Consider the following 21,066-nt stretch of genomic DNA (forward strand, 5'->3'; position numbering starts at 1 on the left):
TTCTTTCTTTGGTAAGAAAAATTCTCAACTCAGGAAATCAAGAACACATTTATAATTGTTAAAGGGGCTCTGTAACAGAGAAAAGAGCTTCTAACATCAAGGTAGAGAAATATTTCATTTTAAAAAAAAAGTCATTATGTTTAAATTGCCGTAGACCAAAGAATATACTTGCCAGGCAAGAATAGGAATCATTAAGTCTGTGATCCAAAGTAAGGCGTTGTACCATCTCAAAGAGGGAAGCGTGGTCAAAGTTACAGGGGTTGGACGAGATAAATTCATCCATGCCATGTTTTTGAGCTCTATCTGCATCTGTTCATTTATACATGTAGAGAGAGACACAATTTAGAGAAATACATCACATTTTCTTTGACATTTCAAATACACAGGAATTCACTAGGCATTACGAACACTAGCTGTTTCCCGTTGCCTCCCACCATCATCCCCAAGATATTCTTTTTATCTCCCATTGTCAACTTGCATCACTTACTGGTGAGTTTGTTGCATTTAGGCAAACATATATTGGCATCAACATGTTTATCAAATGATCACAACTCCAGTGCTTTTATGTCGTTCTTTAAAAGCTAAGCACACGACCGTAACTTCGCCTGCGTTTCACCAAACACTGAAAGCAGATCGGGTCTTTGCTTATAAAAGCCTATTTATATTTAGCTTTTTAGGTTTTTAATAGATTCTGCCATTCCAGTGGTTATATCTAGAGCAATTCTCTACAATTATTGGGATTATCTGGAAAAGGGTTATGCTGATTTTCAGCAAAGTGACAATATTTGTATCCTCCCCTTCCAAATTCCCATTGCCAATTTGGTTTCACAGAAGGTTTGGGTCCCCACCCTCCAAAATTAAAAAAAATAATAATAACAGAAGCTTTTCATTGAAACCTGGAGAATAAGTTAAATGGGAATTTAGTTTGTAATAGCCAAGGATGTTGTCTTATAGTGTGCTCCCTCAGTTAGCAAAGCTTATGAAAGAGAAACAAATTTACTCAGCAAGGGCTATGATCTGCCATTTATTGTGAATTAATAGTCTCAACGTATTCACACTTTTCCTTACAGGGTGAAGGCTGTAGGCAAAACCTCCTAAGGGCTAACTAATTAATCTCAATATGTGGAACTGAAATACTCTATCCTCAATTGGCAAAACAACTCAGAGAATTCAAGCAAATCCTGAAGAGGTAGGAATGACGATCCCAGACATTAAAGGAATCAGCTCACTCCACCTCATAGTTACTCACTCTCCTGATATGCAGACTGTGAAGAGAAAAAAAACTTACATCAAATCAAGCAAGGGTTTATTCACCCCTTGCAGGTAACATTCTACTGGAGCATGGGGGCTTGCCAGGGACCAGCAATGCTGTCAGGACACAGGGCAAGTCAATTTTTGACTTGAGAGGGTGTTTGGATAATATTTTCATATGTGACCTTCATCTCAGGCAGTGTTCTTTTTGTTTTCCTTCCCATGCTTGGGGTATGGCTGAAAACTTGGGTCATGTTAGCAATGTGACTTGAAGATGATTTCTCCAAACATTAGTGAATGTGTGTTTCATTTAAACCTAAATGCATGATATGTTAGATTTATGCCCTCTTACTATTAGCATTTTTAAATCTTCAGTCTTTTTTCATAGAAGCAGCAAGTGGTCAGTGTTTGAACAGGATGTGTTGTTTATGCCCAAGACACACAGAAGCAACGGTTTCCAGAAGGCAAGTTGAAGAATGTGTGTTTTAATAGCCAAATTGTTCCATGAGGATGATAAAACACAAGCTTTTAGAAGGGATATCACATGTGCAGAAATATGAGAGAGTCTGAAAGAATGCTCTTTACTGTGTTAATTGCCTCAGATTTGTATTCAAGAAAGTGCTTTCAAACTGAGGTTACATGCTTTATTTAGGAGGATTCCTTTGTTTGTTTCTCTGGTCTCTAAACTACATTTCTTCTTTGACTCAGGGTGGTTGGTAAGAGAGGTAGCCAGGAAGTTGGTGCTGGGGAAAAAGCTAGCTGTTTTCAGGGTGCATGCCTCTGTGTGTGTGTGTGTGTGTGTGAGAGAGAGAGAGAGAGAGAGAGAGAGAGAGAGAGAGAGAGAGAGAGAGAGAGAACTTCCACTTTAGGTCTCCCCTGGCAGAATGGCAACCCTGCACCGCGTACCTCTCAGGACAGATTCTGCCCTCTCATCTCCATCCTGTCAGTCCCGGGTCAATTTCATTCAGGAAAAACTAACAGTGGGTACACGAATTGTTTATCCTGTTTCATCCCCATCAGAAGCCTCCCTGCCCTCCCCACGTTACCAGACAGATGCAGCATTTGGCTGGCACGGCCTTCTTACTCTCGGATTGCTCAGGAGAGGCTGTGAGGCGACAAATCGGCCGGGAACTCACTTTGCCAGTTTGGCTCTGCTATTTTATTGCTCTTCAATTATGATGGTGCAACCGGTCATTTAGTGCAAAGAGAAGGGGGCTCTTTTGTAGCTGTTAAAAATATGGCACATGTTTCAAGTCTCCTACTCTTTCTTTTTGTGTTAAACCTCTTGAAAACTTTGCGATGAAATATTTTGCCTTGCTGCCCACTCAGGAAATGGATCTGAAAAGGCGACTTGGTTCCTTCTCAGAGACCTGATACGGATGCCCTCTCTACCCCCACCCCAGTCCATCACAGTCCATCTCACCCTGCTAATTCTTGGCTTGGAGTACATCTGAAGAACAATTTTGGTTTTACTTACGTTTTAAAGCAGCTTTAAAGAAAATACATGCTTTAGCCTGTTTTCCTTTTCAGAAGGCAACCCTCTCAACATAAAGATTCATTTCCCTTTCTTTCTTTCCTCTCTCTTTCTGGGTCCACATGTGGAATGAAGCTGGGCCCGATTTAGGAGGTCTGGATTCTAATTTGAGCTCCGTTTTTAAATAGCTGTGGGATGCTGGCTGAGTTGTTAGCTCTCCGAGCCTCAATTTCCTGGTGTGTAAAATGAGCTGAACTTTCAGTTCTCTTTCTGCTGTTACTGTCATTTAATCATCCTTAAGATCCTTTGCACACTTCTGTATGTGTGGGATGAGGCTTACTTACTGCAGTGGGAATTTACAGCAAGTAAAAGGAGCAGCCTCTGGGTTTTGCTTACACGAAATCATCATTTACTCAGAATTAGGCTCATTATCTTAATGGTTCCAACAACTCAAGAGTGCTTAAAAGGGTAGCTGGCTCTCATGAAATCTTTGAGAGTTTCATTGAGCTTGTTATATTCCGTAAAAGAAAGAGGAGTGGTAGGCCAGGAATGCTATTTTCAGGAGTCAGAGAGGAGGGGATCTGATTTTTTAAAAAAATTCTCCATAACATTTATTTATCTTTTGACATTCAATATTATTTTATATTAATTTCAGGTGTACAGCATCTAGTTAGACATTTATATAATTTAAGAAGTGATCCCCTGACTAGCCTAGTACGCACCTGGCACTATGCATAGTTATTACCATATCATTGACTATTCTCTGTGCTTTACTTTATATCCTCATGACTGTTTTGTTACTACCAATTTGTACTTCTTAATCCCTTCACCTTTCTCACCCTGCCCCCAAACCCTCCCATCTATCACCCCAACAAATCTAGTACCCATCTAACACCATACATAGTTATTATAATATTACTGACTGTATTCCTTATGTAATACCCTACATCCCCATGACTACATTTTAACAACTAATTTGTACTTCCTAAGAAAGGGATCTGATTTTTAAGCTCCATCTAAACAGGGAATTGTTGTTGTTATTCTCTGCTCTATTCCCAGCACCTACAACAGTACTTAGTCCATAGAAGACACTTGATACAAGTGTCACTATAATGAAAATAATATAATCAAAATAAATAAATTCACTCTTTCAACAAATATTTTCTATTTCTTGATTTCATGGAATGTTGATATACTAAATTCAGTGGCAACAAGTTTATTGGTGCTAAGATAGCGGGTGGTTAAGTGGGTGGGCTTAGGGGTCAGAAAGACTAACTCTGAGGCTAGCTCTGCCCGTTACCAGGTATGCGATGTGAGGCAGGCTGATTAGTATTTCTGATCTCATTGTCGTCACTTGTAAGCTGAGAACAGGGTTTGGGTCTACTCTCAGAGGGCTGTTGAGAGGGGCTGAAGAGGAGAAGTAGCTGGAAAGTACCTGGGTGCCTGGCACAGGGGAAGTGTTCAACAAACCTTACTTGGGAGGGAATGCGCGGGCTTCTTGGTGCTCTTGAAGCCAGTTTATGTACTTAGAAAGCCAAGGATGTCTTTTAGTTTATACCTAATGTTAGTTATAGGTTGCTTCTTAAACCATATTGTTTCTAGGAAGCTGGGAGTCCTTTCCAAACTCTCTGTTTTATGTTTCTGCTCTGCCCCAGCTAATAACCAACTCCTACGTCCCATCTTTGAGTTTTTGATAGGTTATGTTCCAATTTCTGTGTGGTTGCAACACACACATACCAATCGAATCCTTTGGTAAATAGCATGTTCCTTGAGGGCAAGTTTCTGACCTGTTACTTCCCTTGCCAGCTCCCAGAGGAGCCATGTCCTTAGAAAGTGTTTATTAAGGGACTTACTCTGACACCTCCACCCCAGGAAACTTCCCACTGACTTTATTAAGGAGTCACACACATGGGGATTCAGATGGCATCTTGCAAATCCAAAAGTGGGAACATGTGCTCTCAGGGGAAAAAAATCTTCTAGAAGGAAACAGAATTCTAGGTGCAGGTGTCTTTGGATACCATTCAGAATGTCTGCCTGTGTCTCCATACATGTCTAGGACCATATGCATTACATATGTTGTCTATTTTAAAATAAAACACTGCAGTGGTCCAGCTGTTCCAAATTCTGTTTCAAAGAACTTGTGGGTGCTTCCCAAGCAACACCATCTCGTCATCCTTGCACTGTCCCAGTCTGTTCTTCTACAGCGCTGAACATTTAAAAATAAATGCTCTGTGCAACTCCATTTTCCCCCTATAAACAATTGGAATGGGTTGATTAAAGAGAAGGAAAACTCCAGTGTTGACATTAGCAAGGGGAAAATAGCCCAGAGCCAAAGTAGGAGAAAGTTAATTCTTAAATTCAGGACACCTCGGGATCCCTTCCTTTGCCAATGTTTGGCTTGTGTCAAGAGAAAGAAAATGAATTTTAACGCTAGGGTGGGCAAAATAGAATTAGGAGGGTGAAGTGGCTGCTTACAACTCCAATGATGTTTGGATTATCTCTTGCTTTGGGAGATGCATATCAATACACTTTATTATTATTATTTATTATTATCATTTTAAATTTAGAAATCAAGGATTGACTACTGCATTTTAAGAACTGACTTCAACCTTTGCCCTTTACCGTTTTCAGACCTGGCTGAACAGTTCCTAAGTCCTGCTTGGTCTGTAAGGGCTCCAAATGTACTGAAACGGGCTATGTAACCATATAGGCGCTGCAGCTAGGGCATCATTCAACACATCTTCCAAACAATGCTACTTGTTTCACTTCTGGGTTTAATTGCATGAGGATTTTGAAGTCCTTTATCGAATGGGCATAGGAGACTGACTTCAGACTCAACTTGGCTATATAAAGCTGATATTGGTACCTAACTACATTAAGAAATTTAAAATACTATCAATGGTATCCATGGCACAGAAGCAAGCTGGTGGACACACCGACTGTTGGAAGGTAGATACACTTTTAAGTGGAAACTAATCAAAACCTTTACCCCAGGTTTGCTCAGAAACAATTCTGGTTGGGCATTTAAGGAATGTTGGGGAAATATCAGCTCCTAAAGTGATATGATTAAGTAGGTTTTATACTCTCATTCAATCTACTTCATTAAAATTCAAGTGATGTCACTAATTGGCCACTCTATCATTTATGTTGTTCTTTAATTGATCATGATGTTTGATATTCTCAGTCATGACCTGTTTGATATTCTTTTTCTTCTCCCCCCACAATGGAAAAAATATATAATATTTTTCATAATTTCTTATCTTAATAGCAAGCATCTTTATGTGACTTCATTTCAAATATAAAAAATTTTTAGATAAGTTTGCGATAAGGTCTACCAAGCATGGTTTTCAATTTCATTTTATTGAGATTTTCCAGTTTTTCTCACAGCTAAGGGAATGAAGACAAAAGGCCAAATCTCTCTTTATTTTGTAATATGACATTTTGGAACTTTTTATAGCCTAGAGAAAAAGAAATTTTGCTGTTAAAAATAATCATGATTGTACTGTTATAACATTGTCTGAAAGAGGCAATTATTGTAAAAGGAATCCCTTTTACAATAAGCTAGAGGTAGCTGTTTATTACTGGAATTTAGAGCACGGTTATGGCTGTCGTTACTCCTGATGGATGCTAGAGGCAAGAGAATAGCTAATGTAACTCTAAAGTCATTGTGAACCCAAACTGCAAATTAAAAGGTGACTTTGTATCTTTCTTATACGAAAAATGTGTGCTTGTCATATCTGCTTGACAGTACAAGAGTGAATGTATGCTTTGGACATAACGAACAATGACAGTAGTCAACCTCATCAGAAGACATGAAATAAAGAAATGACAATGATTGATGGCAGCTGGCTGTTTACAGATTTTTCTAGAAGAGTTTTTCTTGGCATGATAAAGTAACCAGGGGATGATGTGCCCTTCCTGAGCTCTGCGCAGCAAGCAAACGACTGGTCCTCCGATGCTTACTGCCCTTGAGAAACAACTTAATTCCTTCATGGTCCCTTTGACTAAATCAAGCTAACTTTCATGGCCAAGAGAGGGTGAATTCTTCAGAATCTATGAAGGGCCACAATGAATTCTGCAAAAATCTTGAATTTAAAATTACTATGGCAATGCATCCAAGGGGATAAACATGTGATGTGTATTGCAATGTTAATTTTTATAATTCTTTATAAGACAGCTGCTTTGAGTAAAAATCATAACAGATTTTGTTAATGATCTCAAAATAAATAAATGCATGATTTGCAATTTTCCTTGCTGTAACTATTACATTTTCAATTAACTTACAGAGTACTTGATGTTTTTACTTTCCCTGCAACATGAGCAAAAATAAATTTTCTATAATTGACTAATTAATAATGTACTTTACTGTAAATCACTCCATGACATGAAAATACTCAGCTGATTAGTGAATAATATATTCAATATGTGTCAAGTAGTTAAAAAAGAAATGAACCTTCATGTAATATGGTCTATTTAGAACATATCATGGTATTTAGAAAATTTAGAGCCTGATTGTGGAGCCTATTCTTTTAAAAGACCATTGATTTTTACAATGAGAAGGAAAGTGATTTCCAGGGTGGTTTTAGGTCATGCAAATTAAGTTAATATCGAATTAATTCTTTGATGTTGCATTCCTGCAATGTAGCAACTGCAAGTTGACAATCAAGAAGCTATAGCAAAAATCTCGAGAGATAACACTATAGAAAAGAATGAAGGGAAATGACTATTTGGGAATCTACTAGGAGAGCAATGCACTGTGGTGCAAATACATGTGAATTTACGCAGAACACAACTCATTCAGTCATTTATTCATCCATCCTTCCTTTCACTCTTTAAAAAAAGTAGAGCAAAACCCTAAATTCCCACTAAGTTCACATACTATGGTAAGCTTTTTAAAATGCCTCATCAGACATTCAAAGGAAAGTAAAGTTAAATTAAGTATCTGCTTGAAGTGTTAAAAAAAAAAAAATCAAATCTGTCTGCTAGCCAGGGGTACATTTATGCAAAATAAAAGAAAAAAGAAAGAAAGGGGTAAAGAAAGCAAATTAAAGAAATAAACTAAAAGTATTAGAAGGACTATTATTAAATGATCAGGAGAAATGATATGACCTGCGACTTCTAAATTAGCATTCAGAATACTCAAGTACATATTTGCCTGCTCTCTTGACCAAATTTTCTAGCTCCCTCTAATGTCAAGTCTGTCCACAACACATTTTTTTGGTGGTCAGAGTTTTCCTACATGAATAAAGAGATTGTATACTCTCTTTTATTAACAACTCAAATTGTGAAGGAAAATATTTTCCTAAGTTTCAGTTTCTTTTTTCTCTTTCAGGTGTATTTTTAGAAAAATTAATACAAATACTAATGATGTTGAAGTTATTGTCATTGTCCTTGGGGGAGTAGCAGAGAGACAGTCAAGACCAGAGGGCAAAGCGCTCCATGAAATTGTGTGACTGTAAATCTGCAACTTTTATGAATAAAGTACATTAGGACTCAGCTGTGTGCTTCATTTCTTGTTTTTGTGCACGGCAGGTCGTCCCGTGTACTACTGCTGTCCTTTCAAAATTAATCCTCCATCGGGTCTTCCTTAGAGCACACCCTCAAGCCAGGGAGAATTAATTATTTAGTGTTCAAATAATGCATTTACTTTATTAATTGTATTTCACAATTTCTTGAAGTCTTGCTCAGTTAACACATTTGGGTTTCCTACACCACCTATCTATTTGTTAAGGTTATTGATGGTTACCTTATCATTGGTGCACCGATCATTCTAATCTTTGGAATGGGACAGGAAAAACAACAATACATTATCAGAGTGCAAAATGATCTGTTTTCAGGCATTAAGCAGTCAGATAGCTGTCAATTCCATGAAACAAAAGCATTATTTGCCACTTCGTTGTGATGTTAATTAATGTTCTTGGAATGAAAAAAATGAGGAGATGTTACTAGTTGGCTTTATTCAGAGGATCATTTGATGCCAATATGAAAGCCAAGGAGAGGAGGCAATTATGCACACATCACATGCATCCTAGTTTCAGTATGGAAGCTGACATTTCAAACCTAAGGTCAGGAAAATAACATGAAAAGTCTTACTACAAAGTCTAGACATGAGGAAGATTTCAGAGGAGAGGGAGGAAGCACATTGCAGGTGTCAGATAATCTAGTCTGATTATCTGAGCTGTGCTAGCTATAGGGGAACACTTACCCTTCAGTCCAGCTAGAAGTTAGCAGGGTAAGAAGGAACAAACCAGAATAACATAAAGACTAGCAACAAGGCTCAGGAAAGCAGACAGGAGTTCTAACCTAGCAGCTAAAGTTCTTGGGTTCGAACAAAGATTGAACAAGAAAACTTAAAGGAAACAAAACAAAACGAAAACCAAAATCAACCCCCACCCCGAACCAACAGTAACCAAGACCACCCCCTAACTGTTGAAGGCTGTTCAAGTGGTAGCAAAAACAGAACAATTCTCAAAAACACCCAACTTTGGGAATCTATGATATGATTAACAGTTATTAGTTGAGAAACAGACATTAAAATGAGACTCATTGCAAGTGATACATCAAATAATCATCGACCAAATAGCAAACCTTAAAATACCACTCCCCCTCCCACTCTGAGGTACTGATTTTTGACTGTTCCTCTAACACAGATTGGACAGGGGATCAGGTGTCTCAGTTGAGAGGCCACATGGCATAATAAATTGTGGCAACACTCAACTACAGATTTGGACATCGTTTCCAAGGTAAGCAACACTGGCCTTTACAAATTGGAAAATTGCAAGTTGTTGTTTTAAAAAGTTGTATAGCTAGGCACTGACTTAATTTTTCTCAAGTTTTAATCAAAAAAAGGGAAAAATTAAATCAACAACACACACCAACAAAACCACAAAAGAACAAAAATGTTATAAGTTTTGGTGGAACCCTCCCCAGATCATTGTAGAGTCTTATACAAACTAATGAATAGCAGGATCTATTTTTTTTTTCAGTATTTACAATTCCAGATAAATACTCCACTCCACTCTTTCTTAGACGTGTCTTTTCATTTTGAAATTAAGCATTTGAAAATTGCAAAAAAATAAAAACTGCACCTAGAAGCTGTTAAACAGAATTTAGAAAGACCCAAATAAACTCACAATTACCCCCAAGTTTCCCAAACTGTAAAATGTTCCATTCTCAAGTCTCCCTTGAACAGACAGCGACATGACAAGACTGGAGTGTTTATTTTTCTCTACCCAAAAGTCCTCTCCCATTTTTCTGTAGCTTCCCTTTGCCGTGGAAGTACTAATAAAGTGATTAAAAAGTTAACTCCCTGAATGTTGTTCTTAAGAATTCTTCACTTGCAAGAATGGCAAATGCTTTGAACAAATATTCAAAACCAGGATATGATGACATGTGTATAGCAAGACGTATTTAACAATGACCCTTACCTTTTGGAAGTCAAGGAAACCTTTTTAAAATGCAATACTTGATTGTTTTTACTCTTTTTGTTAGAGAATCTGGGATGGACTTAGACTTTGAGATGTGACTCTTAAAGCAAACCAATGTGTACATAGAAAACCAAAGGTAAGTGAAGGATCAACATTTTCTATCTATTACTATGTTGTGATTGTTTTTTCCTTTTTCTATCACCTTGCTTGGCAGTACCAGGTGAGCGATCTGTCCCAGCTGGCCCAGGACTGAAGGGTTTCTGGGGGCACAGGACTTTAGTACTAACACCCAGAAGTCATGGGCAAATCTGGATGAGCTCGTCACCCTAAGAATGAACACTGTGTGTTTTGACTGATCTGTTTCACAGTGATGGTTTGAATTTAGTAAATTCAGCGCAGCTGTGAAGCAAGTGTGACATGACCACCATTCTGTGGCATACTCCTCTAAGTATTATTATATACCCTCCCACCTCCAGCCATTTTTTTTGGTTGTTATGTATAACCATTCAGTAACACCACAGAATGGAAAATCCCTGGTTCCTTTTTTGATCTTTCTCATGGGTTTTATATACCCGTAACTGCAAAGGATCAGGTACAGAAGGTTAGGTTGGTCAAATCCTGACTGGTTTCCTCTGCCCGTTGCTAAATTATGGGAACAGATGCTTCACTTGCTGGTACTCTGGCGGCAGTTTTTAGTAAGTGCCTAAACTAGCAATAGATAGGAGCAGTGTTGAGGCTCTGTGTTTGGGTAATAGAGTAACTATGGGATTATTGGGTTCAACATTATTGGATTGAAGCTCTGAGTAAGGATTGTCATTTATTACAGGGTCATAGTGTATGGTTGTGCAGATTGGGCACTGAACAACTCAATAGGTGCCATTCACCTCTTTGTCTATGTGAAAAATGCCTCCTGCAGTGCACAATCTTCATGGCTGAAAGTGATGGCCTTGTTCTTATAGAACCTGGTAGGTGTGGTAGGACCTTACTCTCTGGAGAACCCCCATTCTTGGGTAGTGATTAAGGAGACAATAGATACTCCAACCAACCAGATACTGGTTGGCTCCACCAACCAGATACTGATAAATCCCAGAGGCATGAATTAGTTGACTTTACATGCAGTCTAATAAAAGTCCCTTATGTCAACTAGGGTAGTGACATATATCAAGCTCATGTGTACTCAATTGAATCCTCCAGTTGATGCCTCAAGACTAGCCTTTATTTCACAGCTAAATGAATCCTATTCATAGAGGGAAATCTAAATCAAGAGCCCCTGTGTATTTCCATGAAGGGATATCCATCCCTCTTCATCCACTTCCATCAGTCGTCTTTTTCAAATCATTATCTGGTCTCCTTTTAATTTTACTCCTGAATGTCCTTCCTCTTTTCCATACTAGTGAGGAAAATGTGAGGCTAATAAGAAACCAAGTTCTTAAAATGGGCAGATGCTAGAACACAGATACTGAATGTAAACTGAAATGACTTCAAAAGAAATGGAGATTATTTGGAAATAAGACCATAATTTTCCAACTATCACTTGAGATACATGTATTATGAGGTTGATTTGGATGGGGGTTATAATTAGAAAACTCTTTTCCTGATACACAGATAACTCCATTTCAGAGGAATATGGTAGGAGGTGTTGTTTCCACATTTATTAAAAAGGAGACTGTCAGGCAAGATGAAAGAAAATATTCCATCACAGAGATTTTTTAAAAACATTAAAGAAATATTGGGTATGCTTTATCTCAACCAACAACTAAACCATTAGAAAGAAATACTGCCTTCCTCTTACTGCTCTCAAGTAAACCTGAGCGCCCCAGGGAGAGAGTGGGGAGTTTGGTGGTGTAGCTGTTGGGAGGGCCTTCCCTTCTCCCCCAAGTCCCTGCTCAACCTCTTCCTTATTCTTTCAGGGTTTTTGTGTGGAAACCCACAGTGATTGTGTGATTATTTATAATGTCCCACAAGGAATGCACTTTCCTTTAAGAAACCATCAGTACTGGAGACAAATTCCTGGGAGCACCTAATTCATAGGATTTGTCATCCAAAAAGGGTTTTTCCCCATCAGCAAAGGTGTTACAAGGCTTACGAACATGGTCTTGTTAGACAGAAATGGACATGGCAGTGGACTCCATCAGAAAGAGGATTTACCTCATTTAGTTGCTGTCACTGCAAAATTATTCTATCCATATGCACATTTTGTGTAGGAGCAACAGAGGAAAGACTATGTCCAAGCCCTGTACCAGAGGGCAGGTTTCTGCTATGGGCCTCCATACTTGCTTCCCTTCTGCTGCAGCTCTCATTCCACAGATACTTGTGGGACTGACTCCCTATTATTCGGACTCAAGCTCAGATCATCTGTCTAATATCCCCTCCCCTCACTCAGTCACTAAGGCGGGACACTCTTCATGGTATGTCTCAATGTCTGGAACTGTCCTTTTACTTGTTGATTTGTTTGCTATCCAGACTTCCCCACTAGGATTCAGGCATCCGGAGAGCAGGGATCTGGCCTGTTTTCCTCAGTAGTGTCTTATCACCTAAACAGTTGCTTCATGAACTGGACCAAATGAGTGGGTTCCACGCTAAAGTAATGAATCATGATGATTATTGCTAAAAATGACTTGTTCCTGAGTTACCCCTAATGACTTGGTGAGGCAAAAATCTCTATTTAGGGTAAAGGTTTGTAACTAAAATGAATGACTTTATTTGGTGTTTTGTTTCCGATGTTGCCATCTTCTGTTTTAATAAACGTCTCCAAATGTATGCTGGATTTCACCTTACCCTGTGCATCAGAAGGGTTGGGAGATAAAAACCATCATAGATAGCAAGAAGACATGGCAAAGGGGCGAGAATTAAACCAGATGCAGAGGTAAGAGGAGAAGAAACTGGAATAGTAACTAGGGATGTTTAAAGAGACAGTTTCCTTTTTGGGTCCTGGTATTTTAGCTCAGAATTGGATTATAGGTACCATAGGTTTCTTGTTTTGTTTTTCCACTGCGTGTGATAATGTCATCATTTATTTTTAAGTGGCTCGAAGTTGCAGATTTAAATTTATTTCAAGTCAAGCCCTATTTTAAAATTACTTTTCATGGAAAGAAATGAAGCAAAGACATACATTATTTACTCTTTTTGAAGAACTCAAACAAATACATGTTTGGCTGTGGATTCCAAACTGTCACTAAGACAGAGAGATAAAAATCCACCTAAAATATATTACCCTTTGTTTAGTCCTTGGGGGGAAATGTCAAGTATTGCACTTTAAAATTACTTTCATCTAACATTTTTGTCCCGACTTTTCCCTCCTGAATCCGCTATTCTTTTTCAGCAAACATGATTTATGAATCTTTATGGTAACGTAACTAGATTTTCTAATTCCATTTTGGAAGATTACTCTACAGAGCTATTTTGAACAAATGGCATATTTACTTACAAAATTGGGAGATGGGGGCATCCAGCTGAGGCACATTCCCTCCCTTGGCGTTGAGTTTCTGGACTTGGGTCGGGGGCACAGGCTTGTGTGACTGCCCGGTGGCCCGATACATGGCCTGGACCCACAGGATGCGGTCTTGCTCATCATCACTGGCAAAGATCACGGTGTCTCCTTCTTTGACTGCATTGAAGAAGGCACGGCCACCCTCCAGTCCTTGAATAAAAGGGAATAAAAACTACTAAGCTGAGCTGCAATGTTCTTGGCCGGACTGAGCCTTGAGAAAGGCGGTTTCTGCGCCTTTTCCTTGGGCCGCAGAGGGGAGGAGCCATTTATCTAACTCTAGGACAGGAAGTGTGATACCCAGAGGACTACAGCGTGGGGCCATGATGTTAAAGAGGTGTTTTGAGCATGGTGCCTGCCTCCGTCTGTGTCTCACTGGGATGGAATTATCACGCAGGCTGCCTGCTGGCTGGGTAAACATCTGCCTATAGATATACTATTATTTTTCTCATCTTTCAAACAAACAAACAACAAAAATATCTCTTGGCCCCCACATCTCCCTTCAGGTACTGTCCTATTGTTCTTCTCTTTATAGTACAAGAGGAATGTGTACCAGGGCTTCTCAAATGTGAATCCCACGGACATCTTGTTAAAATGCAGCTTCTGATGCAGTATGTCCGCCAGAGAGCCCGAGACTGCATTTCTGACAAGCTCCTGGACGATGTAGATGGTGCTGGTCCTAGGACCACACTTTGAGTTCCGACGGTCTCTCTCTCTCCCCTATTCTGCCTTAACATCCTCTCCCCTTCCAAATCAGGATACTGCCCTACTTGTCAAGGTCACCATGACTTCCACTTGCTGAATCCAGTGATCAATTCAAAGTCCTCATTTTATTAGATCCATCTACCTATTGGCAGCACTTGACACGCTGTTTCCTTTGAAATGCACTGGGCTCCAGGTCACCTGGTAACCTTTCTCCCTCCTCGGCTGCTAACTGCCAGGCTGGTTTGCTGGTTCCTCCTGCTCCTCCTTGCGGCCTCCAGGTGTTCTGTCCTGGGATCTCGTCCTTTCTTTATCTACACCCTCTCCCCAGTGGTGGCATCCACTCTTAAATATCACGAATATGCTCATGGTCCTAAATTTCTCCCTCTATCCCGGATCTCTCCCTTTGAAATGCAGACCTGAATAATTTAACGGTTTTCTTGACTTCTTCACATGGATATTTAATAAACATCCCAAGCTTGTTATATCCAACACTGAATTCCTGGTCTTTCTCCCAGTCTTCTGTGAAGCTAAGCTCATCTTTGCAGTTGCTCAAACCCACAGCGTTGGGGTCCTTTTAGACTCCTCACTTTTTCTCACTACCCCCTTCCAGTGGAATTCTGTTGGCTTTGCCTTCAGGACATTATAGCAGAATCTGACTCCTTCTCCCACCTCTACTGCTACTACCTGGAATCTAGTCGTGCTCACCTCTCACCTGCATTATTTTAGTTGTCTCCTATCTGATCTGTCTGCCTCCATCCTCACTCTCTGTAGTTGATTCTCAACACGGCAGCCAGAGTAATTGGTTCAGTACAAGAGTCAGGTCACGTGACTCCTTTGCTCAAAATCTGCCAGTGATTGCATTTCATTTAGAGGAAAAGTCCAGGTTCTGAGAAGGCCTGCTAGGCCCAACAGGAATTGGCCCTCCACTACTCTACCCTCATCTCCTAATACCCCCTCTCTCTCTCTGATATGCCCATGCATGTACTCTCTTCATGGTGGCCACACTGGCCTCTTGCTGTTCCTTGAACATTCCAGGTCTGCTCTCACCCCAGGACCTTTGCACTTGCTGTTTCTGGTGCTTAGAACACTTCCTCGAGATATCTGAATGATCCCTACCCTCACTCCCTTCATATCTTTGCTCAAATGTCAAATTCTTGTTCAGGCCTTCTCTGACTTCCACGCCTCATTACTCATCTCTCCTATCTGACTTCATTTTTGTCTATAGCGCTTATCACCATCTAACAAACTATATAATTTACTTTATAAGGACAGGGAGGTTTTGTCTGATTTGTTCACTGCTATGTCCCAGTTACCTAGAATGGTGCATATCGTAGGTACCTAACACATACTTCTTGGATAAATGAATGGATGAATGAATGCTCTATAGATTCATCTTTTTCCATAGGCAGTTTTCAAGGTTAAACTTTAGAGAGAGGAAGGTGGAATCCTCTCTTTGGGCTCAGACCCAAGTTACATTGTATCTGTCAACATATTCCCAAAGCCTATATTTTGGAGTTACTGGGTACTCTCTTCAGAAATAAAGCTTCATATCTTCATCAGGTTCTTTATTATGCCCCAAATTATCAGTTAAATTTGAGAGGAGAATTGGAGTGACTGGTACCCCCAAATTTCCAACAAGGCCCAGTCACTAACCTGTTTGACATTGACATTGGAAAAAATTTCTGGTGACATGAAGATTTCTCCATTGTGTTGATAATATTAATTCAGGTGTCTATTCCACAAGAGTAGCTGTGTATTGGTAGTTTAACACTTAGAATTTCCAGGGACTCTAGAACAATAAATAGCTACTTCTTTATATGAAGCTTTTAATAAAAGCTTTTTGGTTACAATTATGAGGGAATATTTTGCCTAATTTCTTATGGAGGGTTTTAAAATGTGTGATTTGGGTAGGATGATGTCGCTAGCAAGCTGGGAAAACCTGATGAAAGGAATGGATGGCATAAGAAGGAAAATTCTGGAGGGGGTGAGAGGAAGAGGAACTTGAGGGATGCGTTAAGCCCCGACAAGAGAGCATGAGGAGCTTAAAGGAAGAGTGGGCCACAAGACATTCCATAGTCTAGTGTCATGGTAACTTCGGGATGAGCTACTTTGACAGTCAGTGAATCCCAGGGAGACATCACTGGGTGGGAACTGTCCCTGGCGCAACCCCTTTTCTCCCAGGGCCTGCAGGTAGGGGAGGGAGGCTGTGTTCCTACAGCTACTGTCAGAAGTCAGTTCACGGGGTTGCCTTGGGAAGTGGAGAGGTAGAGATAGAAAGATGCTAAGACGTTTTCAGATTTTTCTTTAATCCTCCCAACAGCCCTCTGAGGGAAATACTATTATTCCCATTTTATAAATGAGGAAATTGAGTCACAGAGAAGGTGCTAACTAGCCCATGAACACAAGGTGTGGCTGTGAGCGTCAGAGGTGGGCTCCTAATCCCGGCTGACTCCAGAGCTGATGATTGTAACCACGGCGCTGTACGTCTGCAAGGCCTGGACAACACGGCCGGGCACACAGCAACAGCTCTGTGAGGACCAGTTATCAACAACAGAATAATGCCTAATCATGGAGTGAGCAGGGCAAAGAGAAACATCTAAAGCAGCAGAAGCAATGACAATGAGAGCAGCAGAGAGCAATAGAGCTTTTTTAGAAAACATGGGAGACTAGGACACACCAACAAGAGCAAGGAGAGAGCAGAGCAACCCAATGGAAAGGAAACCAAGGGAGGAGAAAGCAAAGTGAACATCAACCCATGCTTTAAGGCAGAAGACTCTTAGCCAAAGTAACAATTCCTGGGGACTGAATCTGCACAATGCCTTGTGTGACAGTACACAGGCTCTCCATGGACCACCCCACAGGTACTGACGTGTCAAGAACAAGAGGACACATCTGGGAATGGATGCAGGCGGACCAGGCAAGATACGCTGGCCAGCTCCCTGGGGGAGAGACTGGCCAACAGCACGCATGGATGTGGTCTATTTATAGTGGTAACGTTGTCGAAGATTTCATGCACTCATTTAAGTTGTGCCACTGAATTATTCTGAATGAATATGCTTTTATTTGAAGACTGCATCACTTATTCTAATAGGAATTGAGAGATCGTTGCATACTCTCTAAATCATACCCAGGGAAAGGTAAAGTGAAGCATTTTCATCTTGAGCTTAAAATGAGTAGCGTATCTGTAAAACTTACATGTGATTCCTTACCAATTCCAAAATGAGTATTTCAAGGACCTAAACAGGCAGAGTGGATTTAGTGCAAATGCTTGTGTCTGGGTGACTAGTGGATTGCAGGCTACTACAAAAGCAAGGGCATCCACAGCTCCCAGGCTACCTACCCCATAAACACCTCCACCGTGGGTTCCACTAACAACCTGGCTGAAGCTAAGAGGGAGAGCGGAACAGATGGACTCACACGTCCTTCTCCATCTGCAAACTCACCTTTCAGGGCGCAATGGGGAGGCCCCTCACATCTCTGTGGACATTGGCTGAATTGTACATTATTTTGATCTCTAGCTAGAAAACTTTACTATGTATAGGACTCCCCTACAGGGCTTATTGAAATATGAGGATTTTGCCCTCCCCCTTCTGGCTCATAGGTTAGTTTTGGGACCTAGAACTTCTACTTTTAACAAGCAATCTTTAAGAAATTCTGAGTTAGACTTTTCTTATGACAATTGGGAGTATTTAAATCTCATTTTCAATCAAATGCTACTTTGAAAATAAATAGGGCTTGGCACACAGAAAGGCAGAGAAGAAACTGCTTATTATTCTCAAGAACATAATCAATTTACTTTCCATTTACATCTTTGGTAAAGGAATTTATAAATTATATCCCATGGGATCAATGTGAAAAAAAAAGAAGCTTCTATAATACATGTGCACACTCCCTTTGCATGTAGATAGAACAGCTTTCTCCCCACTGCTGCCCTCCCATAGGAAGAGGATTCTGTCTTCATGTGATAAAAATAACAACTATAGCTTTGCTATAGCTGTACACATAGCTATGTTTCACTACAAGTGCCAAAGGGTGACATGGGCAAGAGCCTCAGTCCCAGCTCAGTTTCTTTCTTTATAAAACGGAACGATAATCGTGCTCCTATCTACTTCGTGGGTGGGATTATGGTGAGGGCCAAGTGTAATCACGTAGAGGAAAAGAGTGGTGAACTGGCTTAGAAGGAATTCCTGTCAGCAGATGTGCTCATTTCTCCTTCTCATATTGGCCCTTTAGCGTCCCACCATAACATGCAGGTTTTGGGAAAGACCAAATCCATTTCTCTGAAGGGAAATCAATGGTTTGAGATCACAGACGATCACAAAACACCCTGAGGGCTGGTTTGTTAATGCAGGAGCCATGGCCTTTCAACGAGATGTTTCATGAAATTGTTTCATACTCACAGGTTCTACTCATTATGAAAAATGTCCAGATAGAGCCTTTAAGTCATGCCGCATGTGGTCTGCATCATGCTCTGGTAGGATGCTAATTACTTTGGAAAGTCCTGGGGCGTGGGGCTGGTCCAAGTCACTCAGGTTTGGGATTCTGAAGGTGCTACTTTTCCTAAGGCCTTCCCTGCCACACCTTTTCAGGTTAACACCCCATCTTCTCTCTATCTCTGTTTTTCTTTTATGTGTATTTTGTTGCATGTGGAAGAGCAATATGGGAGTAGAAAAAAAGGTTTTGGGCCAAATAATGCAGTATGGTTGGAAATGCTTTCCTTGTGCAGATTTGGCATAAAAATAAACTTCTCTGGGAGAGGGCTGTTGGTGCTCGTTGTTCATTAATATGCTGAAATGATTTCACACCCCCCCCCCCATTTTGAAGGTTCTTTGAGGCTGATTTCTATTCATTTTTTTTTCTGGGAAAAAAGATAAAATGGGTGTGTATGGGGGGGAGAGGTGTGAGGGGGCAGGATGCAGAACTCATGAGAAATACTACCATTTGTGTGGTTCTCTTAGTTACATAAGGCTTCGGAGCTTAGATGTCTATGCTTGTGGATTGGTGTGTTCTTAGGAAAAAAAGACATTTAGGGAGGGCTTTCTTTTCAAGGTTAGCCATCAGCCAACCTTGAAGGGTAGATAGCAGGTATGGATGTACAGGGCAGGCTTACTTGGACATGGAGACAGCGTACCTGCCCAGGTCACACATCACTGGTGAAAAACCACACACACACACACACTCTCAGTCAGTCCTTGGTATACATATAGGACTTCTTTTTCAGGAATTTCTTTTTTAGCATTGTAGGGTGGAGTACATGTATGTGGGCACAGCTACGTGAAAGAAAAACATTGTTTTCTTTTTGGTTTTACAAGGATCCCTTGAATAAAACCAAAGCTCTTGATTGGCATGGCATTTTCTCAACCAGGATAGAAGTTCCATAAGATCAGGGATTGTGGCTGTCCTGGTCACCTGTGAAATCCTGGGGACGGCTTAATGTCTAACACGGAGCAAATGCCCAGCAAATATTATTTGACCATTGATCCGGGAAGGGGGAGTTTTGTAGGTTCGTGGCCTACAGGGTGAGTGGGTACCTGGCTGGGGGTCGGTGTAATCCACAGTGTAGCCATCCAGCTGTAGAAGTTCCTGAGGCTCTGCTTTTTTCTCCCGGTAACTGCACATGGCGAAGGTATACTGACTGACCTGGGAAGGGAAAGCACCGAGAGTGAGGTTGGTCCCCGAGAGCCCACCTTCCTTGAAGAAACCCTCACCCTTTAAGCATGTCCTTTTCCCTGGGACCCTGTGGCTCGGGAGCTGGGTTCAGATTGAGTTTCATCACCTCCTGGCTGTGTGATATAGAGCAAGTTACTTAGCCTCTCTGATTCTCTGTTATCTCATCTATAGGCTGGATATAATCTGAGAAGCTACGTTTTCACTCCCTATTGTGAAGACTGAGTGGTGCTTAGTAATGCTTGATAACAGTTAGCTATTATCATTGTTGCTCTTATTTTAATTGGGTTAAGCTACATGAAGTTGCCATTTTTGTAGGTCAAAACTTGAATAGTGACAGTTGTATAGGTTATACCTAACAGGACTACAGCCTTAGCTGAGACGGCCAAGTTCACAGACATAACCATAGGCCTGGTCAGAAGTTAGGGACTACACTTTCATTTATTTATGCCCAACTTTTTAATATATTTTAGCATTTGTTTTATGCAGACCAATTATCAGCATCAAGCCACACATTTCATCTCCCTTCTCTCTTTCCCCTGAAAGAATGCTTTTGGTTCCTTTAAAAAAAAATCTTCCTTTTATCTCAGACAAATGCAGGAGTGACACGCTGTCATAAGCAACGAGCACTTGACTGCTACGTGCCAATCATGGTAGCGCCATCCTCAGCCCCGACAGCATGGCCGTGGTCACTGGTGCAGCCCTCAGCCCTGACACGGGCCTGATGCCGGTGCCGGATGGGGACTCTGAGGCCACAGGCCGGCCTCAGGGCCCTGTCGCCATGGTGTGTGCAGATCCAGTGTGGATACTAGCATTTCTGCATCTGGCTTGTCTGCAAGGAGCCTGTGGGAGAACGAGCATCTTCGGGCTGGAGGCTAAGAGCTCGTGGGCATATTTACCATCCACGCATGTCAAACGTCTCAGCAAAGGAGTGCCACATCCCTTATCTCTTAGTTCCCTTTATTTAAGGAGACATTTTCTAAGTGAACTTTGATTCCTGCTGAGGATGTTTGCAGTCTCCTTCTCCATGGTGAGATTTGTCTTTTGTAAAATGG

At 40.8% G+C, this 21,066-nt stretch overlaps 1 protein-coding gene across 20 annotated transcripts in view; it reads right to left on the bottom strand.

Annotated features, from left to right (window-relative positions):
* Window positions 1-21,066, bottom strand: part of CADPS (calcium dependent secretion activator) — a 465,169-nt gene that overhangs the window by 136,390 nt on the left and 307,713 nt on the right. For 11 of the 20 annotated variants that reach the window (XM_074313221.2, XM_074313220.2, XM_074313225.2 and 8 more), the window contains exons 10-13: window positions 19,876-19,984; window positions 13,580-13,792; window positions 8,931-8,942; window positions 173-309 (exon numbers count right to left, since the gene is read on the bottom strand). In XM_074313221.2, the coding sequence (XP_074169322.1) occupies window positions 173-309; window positions 8,931-8,942; window positions 13,580-13,792; window positions 19,876-19,984 (471 nt within the window). The remainder of the gene's footprint in view (window positions 1-172; window positions 310-8,930; window positions 8,943-13,579; window positions 13,793-19,875; window positions 19,985-21,066) is intronic. The other 9 variants (XM_074313223.2, XM_074313222.2, XM_074313226.2 and 6 more) reach the window with 1 other exon arrangement.

This window comes from Rhinolophus sinicus, chromosome 5 (genome assembly GCF_057876585.1).
Source record: "Rhinolophus sinicus isolate RSI-liver-muscle chromosome 5, RSI-T2T, whole genome shotgun sequence".
NCBI classification, from domain to species: domain Eukaryota; kingdom Metazoa; phylum Chordata; class Mammalia; order Chiroptera; family Rhinolophidae; genus Rhinolophus; species Rhinolophus sinicus.